Source organism: Dipodomys ordii, unplaced genomic scaffold (genome assembly GCF_000151885.1).
Source record: "Dipodomys ordii isolate 6190 unplaced genomic scaffold, Dord_2.0 Scaffold1, whole genome shotgun sequence".
Lineage (NCBI taxonomy): Eukaryota > Metazoa > Chordata > Mammalia > Rodentia > Heteromyidae > Dipodomys > Dipodomys ordii.
The window spans coordinates 59,365,443-59,389,761 of record NW_012267217.1 but is presented as its reverse complement, the minus strand read 5'-3'; the positions used below and the strand labels follow the sequence as shown (position 1 = coordinate 59,389,761).

Sequence of the window (24,319 nt, the reverse complement as noted above, 5' to 3'; positions counted from 1 at the left end):
TGTCAACTCAACTCTGTTCCAAACTGCTTGCACAGTCTTACAAGAAAGGGATGCATTTCAGGAGCTTTGGACAATTTAAGGGCCTTAGAATGCATCGTCACCCATTCAGACTTCAGAAGGAAAATACTGTGGACCGGGGCCTTTTTATTGTTGCTGTTCCAGTACTGGGGCTTGAGCTCAGGGTCTTGTGCTCTCAACTTGGCTTTCTGGCTCAGGCTGGTGCTCTACCACTTGAGCCATATTTGCACATCTAGCTTTTATGCTTAATTTGAGATAAGATTCTCTCAGACTTTTTGGCCTGGGATGGTTTCAAACCATGATCCTGAGTAGCGCAGATTACAGGTGTGAGCTGCCAGCTCCCATCTGAATGGCATCTACTGGGAACTGGGACTTCCACATGTGACTCTTGGAATTGCAATTCAGTCCAGAACAGCATCCATATCCACCCACAGGGTGAGCCTTGTTCTCAAAACAGCACAGCTCAATAGGGATCAGGCATTACTGCTGCAACACATTGCTTTCCTGAGAATGGGGTCTGGGGTTTCTCCTCACCTTGCTCTGCCACCACACAGAAGGGATGGCATTAGTATTCCGGTTATTATTTTGAAGGTACTGGGGTTTGAAGTCAGGTTCTTGCATTTACTAAGCAGGTGCTAGACTAGTTAAGTCAGGCTCCCAGTCTCTTTTTGCTTTAGTTATTTTACAGATAGTCTCATGCTTTTTATTCAGCTCTACTCTCTGACTATGATCTTCCTACCTCTGCCTCCCAAGTATCTAGAAGGTATCAACCACCTTCCCCAGCAGCTAACCCCTCCGTTCCTCCCTCCCTTCCTTCCTTCCTTCCTTCCTCCCTCCCTCCTCCTTTCTTTCCTTCCTTTCTTGCTCCCTCCCTCCCTTTCTCCCTCCCTCCCTCCCTCTCTCTTTCTTTCTTTCTTTCTTTCTCTTTCTTTCCTCCCTCTCTTTCTTTCTTTCTTTTCCTTCCTTTCTTTCTTTCTTTCCTTCCTTCCTTCCTTCCTTCCTTCCTGTCTTCATTCTTTCTCTCGTTCTTTCTTTCTTATACATTGCAACACATTCTTTTATATTTAAACTGCTTTCCCCCCACCCCCCCCAGCAATACAACCAAAATTTGAGGCATCCTAATTTTGACCTTGAGCTTAGGAAAATTCGACAATCAAACCTGCGAGTTAAGTTAGGATACCAGACACCAAGATGCCAGGGAATTCCCTAGCTCTTCAGGCACCTTCACAAATGGTTGACACAAACAAAACAAAAACAGCCCTGGATTTTGCATGAGGTTATGAATGCCAACACACCAACATTCTGCATATGCCACGAAGGGAATCAACAAAACAAAGCCAAACACACCACCTGCGCACCTCAGTGGTAAGACCTTTGGGCTTGAGGCCCAAGGGAAAAAAATGGCTCTGATTTGCCCTGCGCTGGAAGGAAGAGGATCCACAAAACAGAAGCATTGTCGCTAGGGGAGCCCAGTCCATCGCCTCCCTTAAACAAAGCTGAGGTGGTTCTAGTAGTTCCCCCTGTGTCATTCGGAATCGGAGTTGTGTTCTCTGTAATTCAGTGCTCTTCCGGTGGGAGTCATTTTGCTTCCCAGCCTCCCAGGGGACAGATGTCCTGAAACATCCCCAAGTCATCACAGCTGGAACCTGAAGCTCTCCTGCTGCTGTGGCTGACTGGTGGCTGGAGGTTTGGGGTGCTGCTTAGCACCCTACAATGCCTGGTTCCCAGGTGGCCATTCCACCAGAGATCTGGCCATTTCCAACCCAGAGGGAAGCCTAGGTATGAAGAAGGCCCATGCTGGCCCCCAGACAGCTCCCAAGGCCAGGTGTTAGGATTCCTTCCGGCTGAAGATAGAAGACACAGCTTCTCTAATGACTTGCGAAGGCCTGGCCAAGCCAGGTGTCTGGCCTCACCTCTATTTCTTGCTCCCAGGGCATGGAAAGGCAATGACGTGAAGGTTCCAACACCTGGGCTTAGTGTCGCTTGGTGAACTCGGGTGGGCAGGTCCACAGGACCCAGCTTTAGTTTCCTTGATGGCCAGCCAGTGCAGGCCGGGCGTGGCGTCCTGGCTCCTGGGTGGCATTCTTGGTGGGGTGGGGCAGGTTGTACCCCAAGCCAGGAACCCATGTGCTTCTTGAGGTCTGGGTTCTCCCTGGGCAGTGCTGAGTGGGCGGCACTTCCCAGCTGGAACTTGGGGACGTGGCTGGCCATCCTTGGGACCCGGTTTGAGAAGTGGTCACTCCGTGGTCAGCAGCTCGCCAGCCTCTGGACACACAGCACCAGCTCCCAAGGGACGATTCTAATGGGAAGATGCTGAATCCCAGGAGTCCTTTTCAGGGCACACCAAGGGCAGAGAACCGTGGGATGATTCCTTAGATGCCCAGAATGCAGTCTAGCTACAGCAGCGCGCCTGCTAGGCCTGAGGTCGGCCTCACTGTTCCTTTGTCTCTTCTCCACCTTTTCCTGAATGCTTCCTCCCACTTCCTGTCTTCTGCTGTCCTTCCTGCCCATCCTTCTTATAGGAGGTCAGGGTTGAAGCCACTCGGCTGGCCTTCCTGTGAATCTCAGCCTCTCCCTAGCCAGCGCCTAGCCAGTCCTCTGCTTCTGTGCCTCTCTGCTTGTCTGTAGGTCAGGCTGGGATTAAGTATTGCCATCTGGCCTTCTTGATTAGGTTGCTAGCATGTGCTCTCTGGAGCACTCATGAAATATTACAAACAGTTTGCCCTCACACCCTCGCTTGTGTGTAGGCAAAGAAGTTCAAAACCTACCGCAGCTAAGGCAGTATTTCCCTTGGATAAGAAACAAAACATTGAATTTGGATTAGACACAATACGGATTGATAGCCAGGAATTGGAGACTATTCATATATCTGCTCAGGAGGCTGCTAGCCACAGGATCATGGATTCCAGACCAACCCAGGTAGAAAAGTCTTTGAAACTCCAACTCCAAAGACAGCCAGCAAAATGCCAAGCTGGAGATATGGCTCAAGTGGTAGAGTGCCAACCTAGCAAGTGTGAAGCATTGAGTTCAAACCTTGGTATTGAAGCAAAAAAAAAAGTCTCTGTGGCAGGAGTTTTTGGAAACATAGGAAAGAATAAAGAAGTAAACATGAGTCACTAAAAAAAAAAAGTATACCCTACCCCATGACTCACAGTGGACACTTAAAATATAAGTTATCTTGTCTTTGGTTCCCTGCTTTAGGAACTGAGGTCATTCTATTATATTACCTCTTCTAGTTTATTCTAGGAAAATAAAAACTATGTGCACATTTCATCATTCAAGAGAGCCTAGAAACTGCAGAGTTATCAATCTGATGCTGTGGTGATTTCTCACACAGGAGATCAAATGGCTCAAGTCTAAAAACACTGCCTTAGATGTATTGGCCTGAAATCCCAAATCAAGTATTAGTGACTTCCCTTTTGGGAATCATCTCTCATTGAAGTAGGTCTCGTACAAAATGTCATCCACGCATCCTTCCCACTGTTCAGAGCACATGCCTTGATAGATGGAATTTACATGAGGAAGTTTAATTTTTAGTCGTGTTTTTCCTCGTGTTTTGATGTTTTACCATCACTCATACCCAGAGTTGCAACCTTCAGACCCCTTCTCGCACACCCAGAACTGTGTTTTGGGACACTCTGTAATTTCAGCGACTAAATGGTTCAGAGCGATGATTTTTATTTTACATCCTATAGTTCATATGAATCAATTGTGAAGGAAGCACATAAAGAAACCCACCAAAATCAATCCAAAAGGAGGGGGACAGGCGGGAAGGGGTTCAGAAGGATTAATGCAGATGGGTTGGCCTTGATCTAAGTAAATAAATACATATCTATCACAACGAAGCTCTCTTGTATAATTAATTTTTGCTAATTCAAGTTTTTTAAAAATCCGGTGACAACCAGATGATCTGTCATGATTTCTGTGTGTGTGTGTGTGTGTGTGTGTGTGTGTGTGTGTGTTTCTTCATTCTTTCTGCCATAACCTATTCCCTATTAACTCTCAGGCTCACCTTTTTTTTAATCACTGGGTAATTCTCCCCTGCAGGAGGGAGAGGCTGGGAGGGGCCCTTGGTGTGGAGAACCATGGGGGAAGAGAAATGCACTTGTCCTCTCAAGGCAAAGGGACTTTTCTTACTCCTGGTGGCAGCCAGCCTGCTGACTCCTGGTTATGATACTGGCTCCGCTCCCCCAAAGGCTTCCTGTTAGGAGCAGTGAAGGTGATTGTTGAACAAATGAATGCAAGTTGAAGGATGAGATTGACAGTGGTGGAATTTCCTAGGTAGTTTTCTGTGGTTGTTTCCTAGGCAGGGTTTGGGATGTCTCCAGGAAAGGGAAGGCATAAGGAAGTGTCCCTTCCCGGGTCAGGCACTTCCTTCACCTGTCAATGATGTGCTGGGTCTCCACTTGGGGAGCAAGAACCGCCCATCTCTGTGAGGCAGCATGAGGCCAGGTCTGGCTGGGAGCAGAGCTGAGCAAATGGGCTGCACTGAGCTCCAGGGAGCAAGGCCGGAGCCACCTTCGAGGCAGCCATGCTCCCAGAGAGAAATAAGAGCTAGTAATGAAGTGCGTTTCAAATACGGCACGGTTTCATGGAAAAATTGCAGGAAAGTCAGAGGATGCCCAGGACAAGGGTTCCATCGGCTGAACTTAGTGAGCACACTGGATTATTGGGATGTTAAAGGGGGAAAGAGCTGGGCACTGGTGGCTTACGCCTATAGTCCTAGTTACTTGGGAGGCTGAGATCTCAGGATTAAGCATCCAAGTCAACCTGGGCAGGAAAGTCAGTGATATTCTTATCTCCAATTAACCACCAAAAGGCTGGAAGTGGAGCTGTGGTTCAAGTGGTAGAACACCAGCCTTGAGTAAAATGGTTCAGGGACATTGCCCAGGCCCTGAGTTTAAGCTTTAAAACTGGTCCACAAAAAAGAGAAAGTTGGACTTTCAAATGCCAAGAAATCCATAGGGAGACAGGCAGCTGCATCTCCGAGATTCTTGTATTGTTTCTTCTCTGTTATAGCATCTTAATCGTAATACCTCTCCATTTATTCAGAAAATAAGCACGGGATGAGACTGCGAGCTCAGAGCCGTGGGAGAGAGACTTTTAAAGTTCACTTTCCAGCCACTATTTACAAGTACTCAGTGAATACTTTTCAGAGTACTTTGGGGGTGCATCAGAAGAGGCCAAGGTTCTTGCTACTCCCTGGATAGGCAATGTGGTGATTTTCCTGGGGATATGCAGATGAGGGGTGGGAGAATGGCAGGGACAGGCAGCTGGGGCCAACCCTTAAACTTGGATCTGATAGAATTAGAAATCCTCTAGCCACAGCTGGGGGAAGTGTGACACCCATTCCAGTAGCCTTGGCTTAGACAGGAGAAACGTGTTCTCCAGCGAATGCTAAAGGTTAGCCATCCAAAAACAAAGCGCTGGCACTGCCAGTCTTGTAGGATTGTCTGCTCTTAGTGCAACACCTTTTCATTATTTGTTTCTATAACTCTTTCTAATATCCGGGCATCTTTTCCTAACACCCGGAGGCATTGTTAGAAATACTTAGGCAGGCTGAAGTGGATATGTGGCTCAGAGGTTAGAACGCCTAATTAGAAAGATGGAGAACGGAGTTCAAACTCCACTATCATCCCCTCCCATTAAAAAAAAGAAATTGTGCAGCCCACTGAGGCCTGCTTGAAGATTTAAATGGTATTTTAGTGACACCTATTGTCTCGCTTACCAAATTACACTTCAACATTCCCCCAAAAAAAGGGGGGTGACAATAGTAGTTTAAAAAGGAGAGGCCCATTAAAGTAATGTTTTTCCATATACTTTAATTATAAGAGTATTGATTAAGCAAGATGAAAGTACATTTAGAGATTAGTGTTCAAGTGGCCAAGATACTGGAGGGGAAATAAAATACAAATGGGGCCTCTGGCCTCCTAAAGCTTTCTAGGAGATATTATCTAACGAGATATTAAGTAGTGTGCACCAGGCTGGGAATGTGGCTCAGTGGTAGAGTGCTGGCCTAGCATGCATGAAGCCCTGGGTTCCATTCCTCAGTACCACATACACAGAAAAGGCCAGAAGTGGCACTGTGGCTCACGTGGTAGAGTGCTAACCTTGAGCAAAAGCATCTCAGAGACAGTGCCCAGGCCTGAGTTTAAGCCCCAGGACTGGCCGCCCCCCCCCCCAAAAAAAAAGCTGTCTAAGTAACATATACCAAACAGCAAAGAGAAAGCAGTGACAAGGCTATGCAGGTGTTATTCTCGAGTAGACATGGAAGTTTGGGGCAATGGTAAAGTTTGAGGTTCAGAGAGAGGCAGACTCTGGAGGTCAGAAGATCTGCTTCCTTAGGTGTCAGCTGCTGTGTGGCGCCAAGTAACTCACCTCGGCTCTCTGAGGCTCAGCTTCCACCTTCGGGGACCAAGAAGCAGACAGGATGCCTCTTGGCTTCCCAAGGCTGTAAAGATCCCATAAAGAATACAAGGGCCAGTGCCTGGATGGAGTACGTGCTCAGGGCGGGTGTCAGTATTACTGTGCATTTGGGGGGAGAAGAGATAGGATTTGAGTTCCAGGTGGAGAAGGACTTAATCCCTTCCAGCAAACAGTGGGGCTGGGGCCGTGGGCACTGGGTTGGCCGGGGTGCTGGATAGGTGACAGTCCTGTCAACATGGTTGATGGAAGGGAGAGGGAAGATTCTAGACAGCCATGGGGGAGAAGATCAGGGTTAAGGGAGCAGAGGCAGACGGGAGGAATCCTGAGGAGAGCCAGGCACTCCAGGGGGTGATGAAGAGGAGCCAGACACAGGGCATTTACTTGTCATTTGGGGGTAAGAGAGACTCAGAGGATGAGGGAGAAAAAGGGTGGATCAAAACAACTCTGGGAGCAACTAGAAAATTCCATTTGAGGGCCACAAAATTAGATATCAGTCATCAGTTGAATAATATTGTTTCCTAGGGAAATTTTATAAAGGAACATAGAAGGCATACATGTCTGTTTTTAATGTTTATAAATAAGATAAGGGGTGGGGCATGGTGGAACATGCCTGGAGTCTCAGCTGCTCCGGAGGTGGATGGGACACAGTAAGAGGCAACCGGGTGGTGGGGGATGATGGTGCGCAGTTTGAGATCCTATCTCAACAACAACAACAAAAATCCCAAGCTGAGCCTGGGAGCTCATGCCTGTAATCTCAGCTACTCAGGAGGTGGAAGTAGGACCATTTGGTTAAAGATCAGCCCAAGATGAAGCTATTTGAAAAATACAAAAGCAAGGAGAGCTGGGGTGTGGCCGAAGTGGAAGCGTGTGCAATCCTAGCCCTGCACTAGACAGATTCCTGACTTAGCTAATGAACCAGGGATGAAAATCCCAAAGGTGCATCCTGGCCTGGGAGGCAGAGAGGGGTGGTGCGCAGTGTCAGCGCTGAGCTCTTCAGGCTTTATTTGTACAGCTGGCCCCCATCCAGGGCTGCTGGAGGATCACCAATAACTGGCTAATGGCGTGAAGTCAGCTGGGCCTCTGAGCAGAGAAAGACACGGAAAGTCACAACAGAGGCAGCTGTGCTCACAGTGGCAAGGGAGGAAGGGAGGAAGGGAGGAAGGAAGGGAGGAAGGGAGGAAGGAAGAGAGGGAGGGAGGGAGGGAGGGAGGGTAGGAAAGAGTAAAGAAGAATAGAGGAAAGGAGGAGAGTTAAGAGGAAGCAGAAGAAAGCCAAGGGAGGAAGGGAGGGAGAGAGGGGAGGAAGGAACAAAGGAGGGATGAAGGAAGGAAAGAAAAGAGGGAGGGAAAGAGGAAAACAGGGAAAAAGGAGGTGTTAATGGTTTGTGCCTGTGATAATCCTAGCTACTCAGGAAGCTGAAACTTGAAGAACTGCAGTTCAAAGCCAGCCTGGGCAGAAAAGTTTGTGAGATTTCATCCTCAATTAACCAGCAAAATGCCAGAGCGGAAGCAAGTCTCAAGTGCTAGAACACCAGCCTTGAGCAAGAAACCCAAGGGCGTGTAAGATGCTGAGATCCAGCCACATGCTGATGCATACACATACAGAAAAAAGAAAGAGGGGGGAGGGAAAGGGAAGGAAGGAGGGAGAGAAGAAGAAAAAGAAAACAAACCAAGGACCTTATACCCAAAAGTCAGTCTTCCATTAGGCAGCTTGTCTATTTGCTATGAAAAATCACTTGTTTTTATAGCATGTGCTGGGTTTGCACTGGGTTTTATTGAATATTATTGTTAGTGGCTTGAGGGTGAAGATTAAGAGTAAATCAACAAAATAAATAGTTTTTAAATAAAATATTAAAAAAATTTTTTTTGTTTGGTTGCGGGCCCTGAACTCTGGGCCTGGGCACTGTCCCTCAGCTCTTCAGCTCAAGGCTAGTGCTCTACCACTTGAGTCACAGTGCCACTTCTGGCTTTTTCTGCTTATGTGGGACTGAGGAATCGAACCCAGGACCTCATGCATGCAAGGCAAGCACTTTACCACAGAGCCACCTTCCTAGCCGCTTAATTTTTTTTTTAATGAGAAGGGTACCTGTGGTTCACACCTGTAATCCTAGCTACTCAGGAGGCTGAGATCTGAGGATAGTGGTTTAAAGCCAGCCTTAGTAGGAAAGTCCTTGAGATTTGTATCTACAATTAACCACCACCAATAAGCCAGAAGTAGAGCTGTGGGCCAAGTGGTAGAGCATTAGCCTTGAGTAAAAGAAGCTCAGGGCAACACTCAGACCCTGAGTTCCAGCCCCAGGACCAGCCCTCCCCCCAAAAAATGTAAAATTCCTGCTTGGAATGATTTTCTAGTCCTGCACACGCCTTTATGGCTCTGTTATTTATGGGTCTGCCATGATTCTTTTTATTGATTCCTCCACCCCCTTACATATGAACCAATTTAATACTAATGGAATTGTCCTCTACATTGCTGTGAATACATTGTTTTCTGGAATTGGGTGATCTAGCAAACTACTATTTCCAAGACTTGCATTTGCGAGATTGTTGTCACTTGAAGGCAGATTTAGTCTTCAAGATTTCATGCATCTCCTTCAAACATTTATTATGTAACAAAATTATTTAATAGTAACTTTTTAAAAAAAATAAATATATGACCATGTAGTCTTCACAGACTTAGAGAAAAAAAAGCAAGCATTGTGTTTACTGTTGGTTTCCTCAGTGACTTCATTACAGCAACACAAATCTGACTAGTACATCTGCCTTTCTTACTATCATGTCCTGGGTACTTGTGCTCTGCCTGCTCTGGGAACTTTATGCTGTAGTGGAGGAGAAGAGGAGAGGGACACAGAGATAAAGAAAGGATTCTGGTGACAGCAGAGGGGTTATTATCTTGGCATCTCCGAGAGGCATCTAGGGTCAGGGCAATAAGTAGATAGGGGAAATCTTCCCACTAGAGCACCAAGAGCCATCATCCATGGGCAGGCATGCATAAGTGTGTGCAAATGCTGCAAAACAAATGATCCCAAATGAGAGTTGCATGTTGTAGGGAAGGGAGAGGGAAGGAGGGAGGAAGATCAAGGCCTTTCACAGGCACACAGACATTTTCTAATCTTTTTGGTTTATGGGCCAATCTGGACACGTTTCTCTAGTGCATTGAATGGAAATGTCATGTTTCTATGGCTGTAGTAACATTCATTCCTACTCTTTCAGTCTCTGCAAATTCCACTGGCTCACTGAATTAGGGACTGCACATTTCAAATGAAACTCGGTGAAGATTGCTTTCTCAGTTACCTCCATTTGGTTGACTATGCATTTTGTTATGTATCAAAATAACATATAATTGTAAAGTACTATGCTCCATGAGGATCATTTGGAGACTTTATATGCAAATTGCATGCTACATGTAAATATAACTTCTCAACTTAATATCCAAAGCTGTTCTTTCCTCATTCTTATATCAAGGAAAAATAAAAGGAGGGCACTTTGAAATGTATGTTAATTAAGTCATTATTCTCACTTTGAGGTTGTGCTTTCAGTTTATACACGTTTATTGTAAATTAATCTGCCTTCCCTTATAAGCTCCCCAGATTGTTCATACTCACAGTTATCTTTTTTATTACTTATATGGTTAAGATCTATTTAAGACTGGGTGCTGGTGACATATGTGTGCAATCCTAACTTTCAAGAGGCTGAGATCTAGAGAATCAAAGTTCAAAGCCAGCCAGGGAAGAAGTACTTTCCAGACTCCAAAATAAACCAGCAAGAATCTAGGTTGGAAGTATGGCTCAAGTGGTATAGTGTCAGTCAAGCAAGCATGAAGCCTTGAGCTCAAACCTGAGTACCATCCACAAAAAAGACTTAGCTAACATTTTAAGCCTTTGGAATTTATGCCTGTTGAACCAGTACTCACAAGAATAAATTAAAAAGAAAATACCTTGGTTTCAGTACCAGCACAAACAAAAGCAAACCAAAAAGCCCCCACTTGGGTAGAGAGATGGAAGGTTTATAATGAGCTGCTGGTAGTGAGACTGCCAGAGTGCATGGTGATTCACGTACACAATACCAGCACTGCACTACTCACAAGGAGGAAGTCGAGTGACCGAAGACTCAAGCTCTGCAGACAATCCCCATAAGGGACAGCCATGCCCACAGTTCCTTGTGTGTGTGTCCTTGGAGACATTTCTTAGCCTTTCTGATCCTCTACTCTTCATCTCTACATCCTCGTAGGATGAATAATGCTTGGGAGGTGATCACCATACTGTTTGTCATAAAAAGTGTCAACTCTTGTCCTTAGGTGCCATGATCCGTTAACTCTTATGTCCTTCCTTTCAGGGCCACCCAGGACCACTGGGACCTCAGGGTCCCATAGGGCCCCTGGGACCCCCAGGACCCCCAGGGATTCCAGGAGAGAAAGGTCTAAGGGGTGACGCCGGCCCTCCCGGAGCCGTGGGGGAGAAAGGAGACAAGGTGAGCAGCTTCTGCAGCATCTTCAAGGCACTCGGTACCCTGTTGTTCAAAATCCAAACTCCTCTGCAGTAACAACTCTCCCATCCTAGCCCCTATATAGAGAACGGTGTCCTTCTGGACCTTCTCCGTGTGTTTAAACCCCCAAGTGTGTGCCACTGAGCAGGTGCATTGTTTAGAGGCTTAAAAAATAAACCTTAGGAAGCTGGTGGCTCATGCCTGTAATCTTAGCTACTCAGGAGGCTAAGATCGGAGAGCTGATGGGCAGGAAAGTCCGTGATCTCTTAACTCCAATAAACTACCAAAATAATCTTTAGTGGAACTGTGGCTCAAGTGGTAGGGCACTAGCTGGAGAATAAAAGCTTGGGGACAGTGCCAGGCCCTGAGTTCAAACCCCAGGACCAGCTCAACAGAACAAAACAGAAAAAGCTTAATACTTTCTCACGTGTTATCACACTGTCTTGGTTTTTTTTTAATCACTCAGCACTATGATTTTGATGATGATGATTATGATGATGACAATGATGATGATGATGGATGATGGATGATGATGGATGACGATGATGTCAGTCGTGGGTCTGAACTCAGGGCCTGGGCGCTGTCCCTCAGCTCTTCAGCTCAAGGCTAGTGTTCTACCACTTGAGCTACAATGCCACTTGGGGCTTTTTCTGCTTATGTGGTGCTGAGAAATCAAACCAGGGCCTCATGCATGCAGGGAAAGCACTCTACCACTGAGCCACCTTCCCAGCCCCAGCACTATGATTTAAAGACCATTTTTCATTAACTTCTTCAGGTTGGATTTATCCCTTTAAATCTGCATAGTATACCACTGCAAAGCTAGAACTCGTTTCCTGCTGATAATTTGAGATTGTGCCCCAAATTTGGCAGTGTTAGTGTACAAACAGTCCTATAAGATACTGTTGGTCATGTTTACTAGGCTATTGTTCTGAAAAGCTGAATTGCTGACTTAAATCAAATGCACACTGGAAAGTACAAAGAGTCATTTCTCAAATGACAGCATATTAACTCATCAATGGAAAAACCAAATGATCGTGACCAGTAAGAGGTTTCAAATGAGTCCCAATTTTCAAGTAAATCAGCTTGCTAGTCTAATAATTTAGTAATGTTTATGCTTTTGTTTTGTATGTTGTAATTCTAGGGTCCAACTGGCATTCCTGGGTTTCCAGGTTTGGGCGGAATACCTGTACGTATTCTTCTTTTTTATTTTTGAAGAAGGGGGAATACATGTTAGGACCCATAAAACCACATAGTCAAAAAGTATACATATTAGGCAAACTTAAATTTTTTCCATGTTTGTATATGAGAAGTACATGGAATACATAACACATGAAAGGGTCTTTGCATTTTGCTCAGTCAGCAAGGGTTTCAAACAGATTAGGGGGGAAAAAACTCCAAAATCAGTCTTCTGGAAATAAAATATGATCTTAATGAAACTTATTTTCTAAAATTGCTAGTGGAGTAGAGACTTTCACTTTTAATACAAAAATTAAGTGAGAGGAGTAGAATTATTTTTGTGGGGGAAGGGGAGACAAGGGAATGGAAGGCTTTGAAAAAAATTGCCTCTCCAATCTCTCAGAATAATCAAAAGTAAATTAATTCAAATTTGGATGCAGGACAAGATCTGTACTTTTGGGTTTCCTATGACACATAGCACTTTTAGACAGGGAAGGAAATTGCATGAACTTAAACAAGTTAACGTGTGAGTTACCATGGCCAGAATTTGGGACCCATAGCATGTATCCTTGGTGTTAGGGATTTTCCTGCATAAATAAACAAGTGAATAAGTAAATAAATAAAAAGGCTTCACTTTTGTTTTCTGTAGGGTCATCCAGGGCCTCCTGGATCGAGAGGAAAACCTGGCTTGAATGGCTACAATGGATCCAGAGGTGATCCTGGATTCCCAGGAGAAAGGGGAGTACCAGGCCCCGGAGGCCCCCCTGTAAGACACCCACAGGGCAGCTCATCGGGTGTGAGAAGGCCTACAGTAGGAAAAGGCTGGCATGGTTAAAAGCAGAGTTAATGCAAGAGTACCTGGAGATCTGTGAACTCAGGGAGTGCGGCTGGAGGAGGTGGTTAGACAGCAGGCAGGACTGAACATGTAAGGCTTTGTAGACTGCACAAGAGATTGGATTTTCTTTGTTGCTTCTTGCAAAGACACTGATGCTTTCAAGGAAGAAAGAATCCTATGGCTGCTTCTTTAAGCTGTCTCTGTACAGAGAATGGAGAGTAAAGAAAAGGAGCAGAGGGGCCAGGTAGCAAAACGTATGAGGGTTCACTGCAAACATGTCTGAGCGCCCCTGGAAAGCCAAGCAGAAAAGTATTTAATAGAGGAGTTTGCCTTTGTTGTAATGGCTGTAGGAGTGAGACTTGGGGCCCAGCATGGGGGGGGGGTGCACAGATTCAGGCAGGTGCTCTTGTACTAATGACTGCCTCGTACCCCATATCGGGACACCAGCCGACAGTTTCCTATGGGGAAGTGGCAGCAGAATGACCATACACTGGGTCTCTCCGCCATTCTGTCCTCCATGTCTCCTAGGTGGAACTTCCCTTCCACCCACCTGCAGAAGCCTCTTCCTCTTCCTCCTCCTTTTATTTCACAACGTGGCCTCACCATGTAGCCCACCCTGGCTTTGCAGGCATGCATGCTCTTCCCCCTCAGCCTCCTGGTGGCTGTGATGGCAGGCATGCGCCATCACACCAGGTCAAGGTTCTGTTTTTTGTTTTTCAATCTCTGTGGCCTCGTGTAATTAAAGAAGATAAATTAGAGAAGGATTCGGAATGGATGTCCATTCTTAACAGTGGACACTGTTGACACTTGACGATAAATTTACTATTCTTCATTGTTGGTTTTCTTTTAAAAAAATTGGGCTTAACTTCAGCAAGGGTACTTCCTTATATGCCCTTCTTTTTCTATACTTCATGTGTCCTCTGATTTTTTTGTGTTTGTTTTCTTTCTCTTTTCGTCACTTAAAGAGCAGAGATCACTTGTCTCTTCAAAACAGATTTTCTGTGGCTAGTTTTCAGCCCTTTCCCTTCTCTCGTTAAATATTGTTCTTCAGATTTCATTCTTCAAGCAGAGTCATCCAATTCTTCTTCACAAGTCTTCTTTGTGTTTCAGACCTATGAGGAACTTATCTGGATATAGAACTCAAAAAGCTTTTACAGACTCCCCCCTCCCCCCACTCCTCCACTCCCTCCCCCGCCTTATTTTCATTACGACACAGGAGCCACAATCATCTTCCACCCGAGGCTCTCAAACTCAAGCATTGCCTAGTCCCAGTGCAGTCTGTTGAATGCATGTGTCTTAAACTCTTCAAGTTGGATGGAACCTAATTCTGCTGAATCAGCAGTTCATGAAAGCAGGAATTCCCGCTGGTGGCTTGTAGACAGCAGTACTGGTTTGCACAATGGTCCCCTGAGTTATCTGACACTTTTTGTGTAATGTGAGGCTGCCCACCTTCTCCACCGAATCATTCAAGACTCATGATTGGCCTCTGTTAGTTATATAGCAATTTGGGGACCAATGAGCTAACAGTAGAGTTGGCATTTTATGTCATGACTCAACTAATTTCAGTTGTAATTGAGACTGAAATTCAAGTCATGTTGTTGGAGGACTGGTATTATTTAATTGTGGGACTGAAATTTATGCAGATGGGAACCACAGGAAGTTAGCACTACCTGCAGAGGTATGTAAGCTGTTGGTGTAATTTCCTAAGAGTCAGGCACCCTGTGTGAAGAGCTACTTTGAAATGTGTGTGTCCTTCATAGAAGCTTGGCATATGGAGAAGATAGAAGGTTTAGGTGGCAACCAAGTTAAGATACATTAAGATATTAAGTAAGAGATTAAGATGAGACACAAGAAAGCCCTGGAAGAGTACATTGAGCTATTTCATTCACTTTTTAAAGATAACCAACCAGCACCTATATACAAAAACCTCCTAAAAGGAATATATCATATTTTTAAAGTTACTTTTACAAAGGATGTGCAAGCTCTGTTTGGAATGTAAATACTGAAATGGACATATGCTTTTCTTTATACTATTTCTAGAGCATGAATTAAAATAATAAAATTGGGCATTTAAAAAGAATAATGCCTAAGTATTATATTGTAAGAAAAAAATCCAATGTTTCTGCTCAAAAATTCATGAATTTCTATATATTAGTGGATACTCTGCCTTGGGAATTCCTAAACAGAGGCAATTAAATATAGAGGAAATGTATATAAGAACTTTAGGACGATAAAACTCTGCCAGAATAATGGTTGCAATGTTAGTTTTATTGTTCACTAATATTTCATATGAAAAAATCCTGCCATAATAATGCACTTTCTCCATTTACATAAATGTTTTATTTTCAGGGCCTTCCTGGAGAACGTGGTGAAAAAGGAAATTCAGTGTTCATTGCTGGTGCCATTAAAGGTACTCAGGTAAGTAGTACATCAATTGTGAGTATTAGGTGAATTTTCTTCCCTTCAAAGTGGTAAACCATGCAGGAAGTACACTGATAGGGGTTTCCTGCTCAGTGTCAGTCAGAATGAGTTTTGTCATTGACTGGACACACCAAGATGGGTATCTACTTCTTGTGTGAAGACTTGTGCTTCTGTCACTATGACTACAGCAACACAGCGCCACCAGCCGTTCAGAGTTGCAAGCACACTTTGATGTCAAGGTTTCACAAGCTGGTCACTACCAGTATTTTGGTGCAGATCCTGAACATTACAGAATGTCAGGCCTTGCAGCCTTGCCCCGCCCCCCACACTGGCAGTGCTTTCCTCCTCCTCCCCCCCCCGCACCGATAATGTCACCAGCTATTAACAGATATTCCCTAGGGAAGAATGACCCCTTGGTGTTGGCTACTGATTGCTAACATTTGCATGGTGCCATCTAGTACACTGAAAGTTATCACTATGGAATTTGAACACTCTAGAAAGTTTTAGCACTCTCCCAAAGGAATGCTTGTGTGCTTTAAGCAGGGGAAGACATACAGGAATATTCAGAAATAAGGTTTCGAGGGGCCGCTTCATCCCAAATCTGAGAAGCCATGTTTCAACCAGGTACAAGGGCGATGAGTGGAAAAGCAAAGAGAACCAGTCCATTTTCCAGATTCTCTTTTTCTCTTAGGAATAAAATGAGTTATAGATTGTTTCTCTGAGAGCCTGAGTTCTGTCCCGTTGGAAGAGGATGCAACTGTCCATCTACACACAGCCAACAGCAAGAACTACAGCTTTTACTACAACTTCAACAATATTTTAGTAAACTCAGCATCCCACAGGGTATTCTAGGAACCAATATCACATATTGGAAAGACTTCTCTTGCTTACAAGAATTATACAGGATCCTTCATAAAGAATTATACGATATTCTTTTTTAAGAGTCTTCACATACTTCACATTCATTTAGGTAGCTATTAGAAAAAGCAAAAAAAAAAAAATAAAACAATGTCAGCAATAGTGTGTCATTTTAGATGAGAATGTAAAATAGTACAGCTACTATAGAAAAAATGTGGCAATTCTTCAAAATATTAAATGTAAGATTACTGTATAATTCAGGAACTTCACTTCTGGGCATGTCACTAAAACAATTGAAAGCAGAGGCACAATGCATGTGCACAGTAGCCAAAAGGTAGAAGTTGCCTCATGGTTTGTCAGAAGATGTATAGATGATCACAAGAATCAAATATAGGTCTATCTATATAAATGAATATGATTCAGCCTTTAAAAAAAGACGGAAATTCTGATATATGCAACAATGTGTATGAAACCGGATGACATCATGCCCAGTCACAAAACTACGAACAAGTGAGATAGATAGTAAACAATAGAAAACAAGAAAGATAGCCATAGAAGAGACAACCGAAAAGAAGGGAGACAGAAGGGGAGAGAAGTATAGAGACTTCCTTATCTCAAGCCTAAACAGAAGATCTTTAATAAGATTGGCCATACTAGATTCCACGGCCTAAATTTCTTAGAATATTCAGCTTCAGAGACAGACAGTACAATGATGCCCAGAGTGAGTTGGCACTGGGAGTTAATAGAGTATTTTATTTATCATTATTATTTATTATTATTTTAAAGTAGTTGTACAAAGGAGTTGCCATTTAACAAAGCAATGTATGAATACAACATATCTTGATCAATGCCACCCCTTTCAACATTCTCGCCCATTTCTCCCCTCCCCACCCCTCCCCTCGCTCTTCTTAATTGTGTAGGGTATACATTGGATTCTTGTCTTCATTTTTCTCCCTCAAGTCCTCTTTACTTATCTACCCCCTTTCCTGTTGAGCCTACCCCACTACCTACCTACCTACCTTCCTTCCTTCCTTCCTTTCTTCCTTCCTTCCTTCTTTCCTTCCTTCCTTCCTTTCTTGGTTTCTTTCTTGTTGATCGTGGGGCTTGAACTCTGGGCCTGGGCACTGTCCCTTAGCTCTTCAGCTCAAGGCTAGCTCTCTACCACTTGAGCCACAGTGCCACTTCCGGTTTTCTGGTGGTTTATTGGAGATAAGAGTCTCTCGGACTTTCCTGCCCTGGCTGGCTTTGAACCTCAATCCTCAGATCTCAGCCTCCTGAGTAGCTCGGATTCCAGGCGTGAGCCACTGGCACTCCCACCCCTTTCAAGTAACACTTCCTAATGGTTTGTTTTGCTTCACTTTGATTTTTCCTTTCTAAGAAATCACACTATTCGAGGTCTTCCTTGAATCAACTGTATTTCTATGGAGTTTCCACTGGAGAGATGAAGACATTGTGTAGATGGATTTGGTTTTGGTTGAACAACATTGTAAATGACCTGAATGCCACAGAAATCACTATAAACTCAAAAGTGTTCAAAGACTAGACTTTTATTTTATAGCTAATTCACATTAGAAAGCACCTGTACCCGAGAGAAGATGCATGGGTTCCCCTGTTAAAGCAGTTGAGCCTGGGCTGAGTCACGAGCGTCAGATGCCGACAGCTAGAGGTGTAAGGAACTCTCCCCACACATTCCTTTACATCATTGTAGGCTGGTCCAAAGGGACCAGGTAGGCTTGTGAGGAAACTCCATCTTTAGCTGGAGAATTTCGAGTAATTTAAACTGACAAAACAACTCTCACCTCTGTTCTAAGTGGTCATGACTTCCAACCATCTCGTTGTGGTTCCCATTGAGGAGAAGGAGGATTGGAGGCCTATCGATCGATGCACTTGCCCAGTGTATTCTCATCGCCGGAAAAATTGAACACCATTAGAAGAATCCAGATAATTTCTGTGCATATTTTTAAAAATGTTGTTCACACGATCCATAGCTTAAAAAATCTGTCATGCCTTTGTCAAACACTGTACTGTTATCATTGCAGGGAGACCCCGGAGACCCAGGACCTCTTGGCTTACCAGTAAGTCTCCCCAGCACATCACGTGCTGTGATTTCCTATTCCAACAGTCCAATGTGTACAGTAGATTTTAAACCCAGCAGAACTGGCCGCATAATTTGTGAGGTCTACCTAATAGAAAACAAAAGTGTAGTTCCCCTTTCCAGACATTGAGAGTTTCAAGACAGTGAATGGAATCGGTGTGAGATAACACAGCTTGCGTGCACCAAAGCAAGCTTCCAAATTTAGTTTTTCAGTTAGCTATACCTTACCTTCTCCTCTATCATGTGTGTGTGTGTGTGAGAGAGAGAGAGAGAGAGAGAGAGAGAGAGAGAGACAGACAGAGAGAGAGACAGAGAGACAGAGAGACAGAGACAGAGACAAAGACAAAGACAAAGACACAGCGACAAAGAGAGAGAGAACTGGAGTTTGTACTCTTGGCACTGTCCCTTAGATTTTTACCCGCTGCTAGTGGTGAACCACTTAAGCCACAGCTCTACTTCAGGATTGCATATGTGGGCCACTGGCATTCCGTCTCTTAATGATCATTTGGTGTTGCGCAGCTATTTGTAGACCCTTTTTATTTTCCTACGTACTAGGAAAGTAAGTCTGCTTGTGACTGTACGTGTGCATAGGTAGATCTCCTTACAGAGGCATTGGAAGGGGAAGTAATTTTGCCCTATCTCTCTTCCTTTGCCTGCCAAATCAGTGACCATATATTATATCTGCCTTCCTGTAACTTGTAATTCACTGATTATATTAATCTCTCCCATGCATCAGTATCTTTGAAATTGAGAGCAGTTTTGCCTCCTGCTGGTTAATCTATCGTGTTGTTTTGTGTTTCTGGCTATTGACGGTTGACTTCCTTGCGTTGTTTTCCTTAACACTGCTGAGGCCCAGCCCTGTGCAATAAATGAGATGACTTTGGGACAATAAGCAAGAGTCCCTCTTCCTAGAGAGGGTGCGGCATTACACTCAAACCATTCGACCTGCCAGTCAAGCGAGGGTTTCTCTTCACCCTTCTAGGCTGCCCTGCTAGAACCTTCTCATCCTAATGGGTGCCTGTGAAAATGATATGATATAAACACTGTATGGTGGACCGTCTTCATCTTAAATCGGGATCATTGTGTTTCTATCCACAAGGGTTTTTACCAGTTTGGCAAGAGGCATATTACAAAACAGTATTAAAATATAAATGTATTACTATTTAACTATTAATGTTAACTGGTACTAATATTTTAATTCTTCCAATATATGTACAAATAGTAATAAGTGTGGAATTTTGCTAAGAACAAGTTTTCTCTGATTTTTCTTTCCGTGGTCCAGGGGTTTGAACCTGGCCTCACTCTTCCTAGGCTGATGCTCTACCCGTGGAGTCAGGCCTCTAGTCCTGCTGTTTTGATGGTTATTTTGAAGATAGAGTCTAGCAAACCTTCTCCCCCAGGCTGGCTTTGAACTGTGGGAGCTTACAGATCTCAATTCCCTAAGCAGCTAGGACTACAAGCAGGAGGCACTAGCATCCAATTTGAGTTTCCTTTCCTCTTAACCTTCACTGTGACAGGTTTATGTATTTATTTTTGAAAGTGTATGGTTCTCTGTGTCTTCACAATTGGGTTTGTCAGATCTATAAAGAGTTCAGGCTGCCCCGAGTCTGTTGAAGATTCTCCAGCTGAGCAGGGAGGGAGGGAACTCATTGTGTTGGGGGTTTCAATCCACCTGGGATTACAAGGCGGCTCTTGTTATGAATGCAGCTTATATGTTTTTAATGTGCTGATTTTGTCCTGTCTAGGGATCTAGGGGTCCGCCGGGACCAGTGGGCCCCAGGGGCTACCCCGGTGCAGCAGGGCTCACGGTGAGTGTAACACCTCGAACGCTGTCTAGAAACCCAGCATCAACGTTTGGATAAAATGTAAAGACAGAAGTGCAGCATTGGGTCAGGCGCGGGCAGCCCCCTTGAGAGCTTATATTTGGGGGATTCTGCCCACCCTCACTTTATCTGCAGGACTCTATCTTCACACACAGGTTTCGCCAGAAATAAGCCACTGAAGTGAGATTTCCACAGCCCAGTAGCACATCCATGCCAAAAAGTCATGGGCAAAGATCCATTGTGTACTTTTTAAGTTTTAGTTGACACGGAAAGTATACATGGTCATAGATACAAAGGTGACATTTAGACATGTGCAAACAAAATGACCTGATCAAATCGTGGCAAGTAGCATACCGATGATCTCAAACATTTGTCGTTATGTCAGAAACACTTTTCAATCCTCTCTTGCAGCCACCTTAAAATATGCAATAAATTATTGTTGACGGTGGTGCCCTTCTGTGCTACAGAAGATGAGAAGCTAAATCTCCCAACCACAGTTGTGTACACAGCAACCAAGCATTCTTCCTACCTGCTTCTCTCCGCTCCAGCCTTCCTAGCGGCTGATGACAACTATTCTATTCTATTCTAACTACCTCCATGAGATCAATTTATTAAAGCTCTTACATGAGAGAGAGGTCATGTCGTGCCTATTTTATTTGTTTTTGTATCTGGTTGTGGGGCATGAACTCTGGGCCTGGACGCTGTCCCTCAGCTCTTCAACTCAAGGCTAGTGCTCTACCACTTGAGCCACAGCGCCACTTCCAGCTTTTTTTTTTTGCTTATGTGGTACTGAGGAATTGAACCCAAGGCCTCAGGCATGCAAGGCAAGCGCTCTACCACTGAGCCACCTTCCCAGCCCTGTCATGCCTATTTTAAAGTCGAGTGTTTCCTAAATAGAAACTTGAGACAACCAATAAACACACATCTCGATAAGCTATGGCTGATTGTTTATGTGTTAATTTATTTTGTCTTTGATTTAGGGACCTCCGGGTCATCCTGGGAGCCCAGGGTTGAAGGTAAGTCCTGATACATATACATAACGCATGCACATTGAAAGAGTTCATCGAGGATGCTTGTTAGAATGACATCTTTCCCCTTATCAGATTTTCTAAGTGTTTAAATGAACTGCATAGAATAGAAATCCTCATTTTTTATTGTTTTTTTTTTAATTCAAAAGCAATTAGATTGATTTTCTTCTCTTTTTCAGGGCAATCCTGGTGTGGGAGTGAAAGGGCAAATGGGAGATCCGGTAAGGAACAGCCTGGCACGGAGGTCACAGTGTAGGGGATGTGCATCATCCTGTAATGGCGGTATTTGGGTTATTATTTAGCTGTGCTCACAATCTGGTCACTGCCCAACTTGATGGCTGAGAATTTTTCTCTCTGCTCAATTATTATGCCACTATTTGCCTTGACTTGTTAATGACAGCTCCGACACAGCTTACACTGAATTCAGGTTCCTTTAGATGACACATTTCAACATGGCAAGAAAGATAATAAAAAAGTATAAAGTAACTTGAGCCACAGACGTTTAATAACATCTCCTTCCCCCTATCCTTCCTGCCTCCTCCTCCCTCTCTTGAGTCACAGTCCTTTCTGTGGAAGCCTGAGAGTGAGGATAAGATTTTAATAAGTGAGTGAGCCAGGTACCAATGGCTCGTGCCTGTAATCCTAACTACTCAGGAGGCTGAGATATGAGGATCATGATTCAAAGCCAGCCTAAGGAAGAAAAGTCCATGAGATTCTTATTTCCAATTAATCACCAAACACCTAGAAGTGGTAGAGTGCTACCACAAAAAATGCTCAGGGACAGCTCCCAGGCTGTTGGTTCAAGCCCTGAGACTGATACACATAGACACACAGACACAGACACACAGACACAGACACATACACTCACACACACAGAGTGAAAAGAATGGGTTATCTAGATATAATTAATTCAGTGTCCAATGGAAGGCAAGTGTTTTTCAACATTAGAAATAGATACCAAGTCTCTATTCTGTGCCATGCTAGGTTTGATACTGACTGGAAAATTAACAAGATAGGCAGACTGGTACCCACTCTCATGAAGTTCCAGCACGGTTAAACTATGGTAAAGATGTTTAATAGAGCAACATAACTGTCAAAGATAGAATACTTAGAGGTGTTTGTGGTCTCTATTCACTCAACACTAGCAGCGACCTGTGCCCGAGTATATCAACAGCACTGTGTCAAGACTTACCAAATGTTCCTCTGTGTGTGTGTCTGTGTGTGTGTGTGTGTGTGTGTGTGTGTGTGTGTCCAAACCTTTAGAACCATTGACTTAGAGACATGACTAAAAGAACATACAGTCAGACAATAGTGTTCAAGCTTGAGGAGTCTCAGTCCCTGGGATTACTTTGTTTTGGCTCTGGAATCCTCCCACCCCTGAGATGTGGCAAGGCCCGAAGGCATTGCCGGCCGAGTGGTCTTCAGGGCTGAGGCCAGCGGATGTATTTGCAAGCTCAGGCTATAGAAAAATGTGGAAATATTGAGTAATGTGGTGACCCTTTAAGTAATCCAAAAATTAAGACAATGGAACTTCATTCTTCTTTATGGATGGCTATAAGCCTGTCAAATGTATCATGCATTCAGTAAAATAATACCTTGAAGTGAGCCAGTATTATCATCAATATCATAGAGCAAAAATGTGAGGTTTAGAGGAATTTAAAAAAGTAGGGATGAGAAATATGTTAAGAAACTTCTCCAAAGTAATACAGGCTAGCTGGCAAACAGATGTCTGATTCAGAGCATATGTCAGAAACAGAAGATAACTTTAACTGTCCAATAATAGTGATATTCAAAAGCATACAAAGGGCATCTAATTAAAAGTGAAAATTCATGGTTGTACTGTAAAAGCAACTTAAAGCCCCAATAAAAAGCAAACAAAAACAAATAAAAAACCCTTTTGGTTAGTTACTTATATATGGCATCTTGTGTTTTAAATATTACTGAAAATAAATAAGAAATAACCTAATTTATTGATATAAGCTAGAAAGAAAATAAATCTATCCAGACTGGAATAACTCATAAATCACTGAATGTTCTTATGATACATTTATTTGACAAGCACTGAAAATATCAGGATTCAGAAAAAGATTTAATGTAGTTGGAAAATCCCCATAACTATAATCATAATTTAAAAATAAAATAAAAGATTACCTTGCATATTTTACATTATGCTCATATACTTATTAGGTTGTGTTATTCTGATACACACACATACACTATATATCTTTAGTTTTTGTCATATAACATCTCATTTATTCTTTAGTTATGAATAGTAGCATTGCTAAGAAGAGCATTATGGGTTGTTAACTTTCAATGTTTGAAAATCAAGCCCTTTTTGTTTTTAGGGTTTCTAGTAAGAGATCTGTTATTCTGATGGGTTTCCCATTTTAGTTATAAGACTTTACTCTCTTACAATTTTCAGTGTTCTTTCCTTGTTCTCTGTGCTCATTATTTTGGTAATGTATTATGGAGAGGTCCTTCTTATTTTTATTTTATTAACTTCAAGTGGGCATACAAAGAAGTTTTGTTTCAGCATGCTGGTTTATGAGTACAGTGCATCTTGATCATCATCATCCATTTAATCATTTTTCCTTCTGTTTCTCTCAACCCCATCCACCCCTCATTTCTCTTAACACCATTCACACACACACACACACACACACACACACACACACACACACATTCTTCCACTCTTCCTCTCTTCATTTGTCTGTCCCTCTCCTCTTGAGAGAGGTCCCTTTCTGATCTTGGCTACTGGGTGTTCTAAAAGCCCCAATGAGTTTCTCTTCTTCAAAATTTGGTAATTGTTCTGCTACTGTTCTATTGGATGTTTTCTATGGCTTTAGTCACCATATCTCTTCATATATGCCCATGATTTATTTCCTCTTCCTTTTTGTGTGTGTCAGTTTTGGGTTTGAACACAGGGCTTGGGTGCCATCCCTGAGTGCTTTTGCTGGAGGCTAGCATTCTACCGCTTTGGACCACAGCTCCACTTCTATGCCCATGATTTCTAAGTTTAGTCTTTTAGTAGATCCCTGAAATTCTTACAAAGTTCCAGTATTTCTTTGGTTCTTTCTACTTATTTTACTGTGTCTAATCTATCTCTAAGTCCTAAAATTATGAGTTTTATTTCATCTACTGTATCAAAGAGGCTTTCT

At 43.5% G+C, this 24,319-nt stretch overlaps 1 protein-coding gene across 2 annotated transcripts in view; it reads left to right on the top strand.

Moving 5' to 3' along the window:
• Positions 1-24,319, top strand: part of Col4a4 (collagen, type IV, alpha 4) — a 118,134-nt gene that overhangs the window by 23,152 nt on the left and 70,663 nt on the right. For both annotated transcript variants that reach the window (XM_013010218.1, XM_013010226.1), the window contains exons 5-12: positions 10,776-10,910; positions 12,067-12,111; positions 12,751-12,867; positions 15,286-15,354; positions 18,255-18,290; positions 20,056-20,118; positions 21,114-21,149; positions 21,341-21,382. In XM_013010218.1, coding sequence (XP_012865672.1) covers positions 10,776-10,910; positions 12,067-12,111; positions 12,751-12,867; positions 15,286-15,354; positions 18,255-18,290; positions 20,056-20,118; positions 21,114-21,149; positions 21,341-21,382 — 543 coding nt within the window. The remainder of the gene's footprint in view (positions 1-10,775; positions 10,911-12,066; positions 12,112-12,750; positions 12,868-15,285; positions 15,355-18,254; positions 18,291-20,055; positions 20,119-21,113; positions 21,150-21,340; positions 21,383-24,319) is intronic.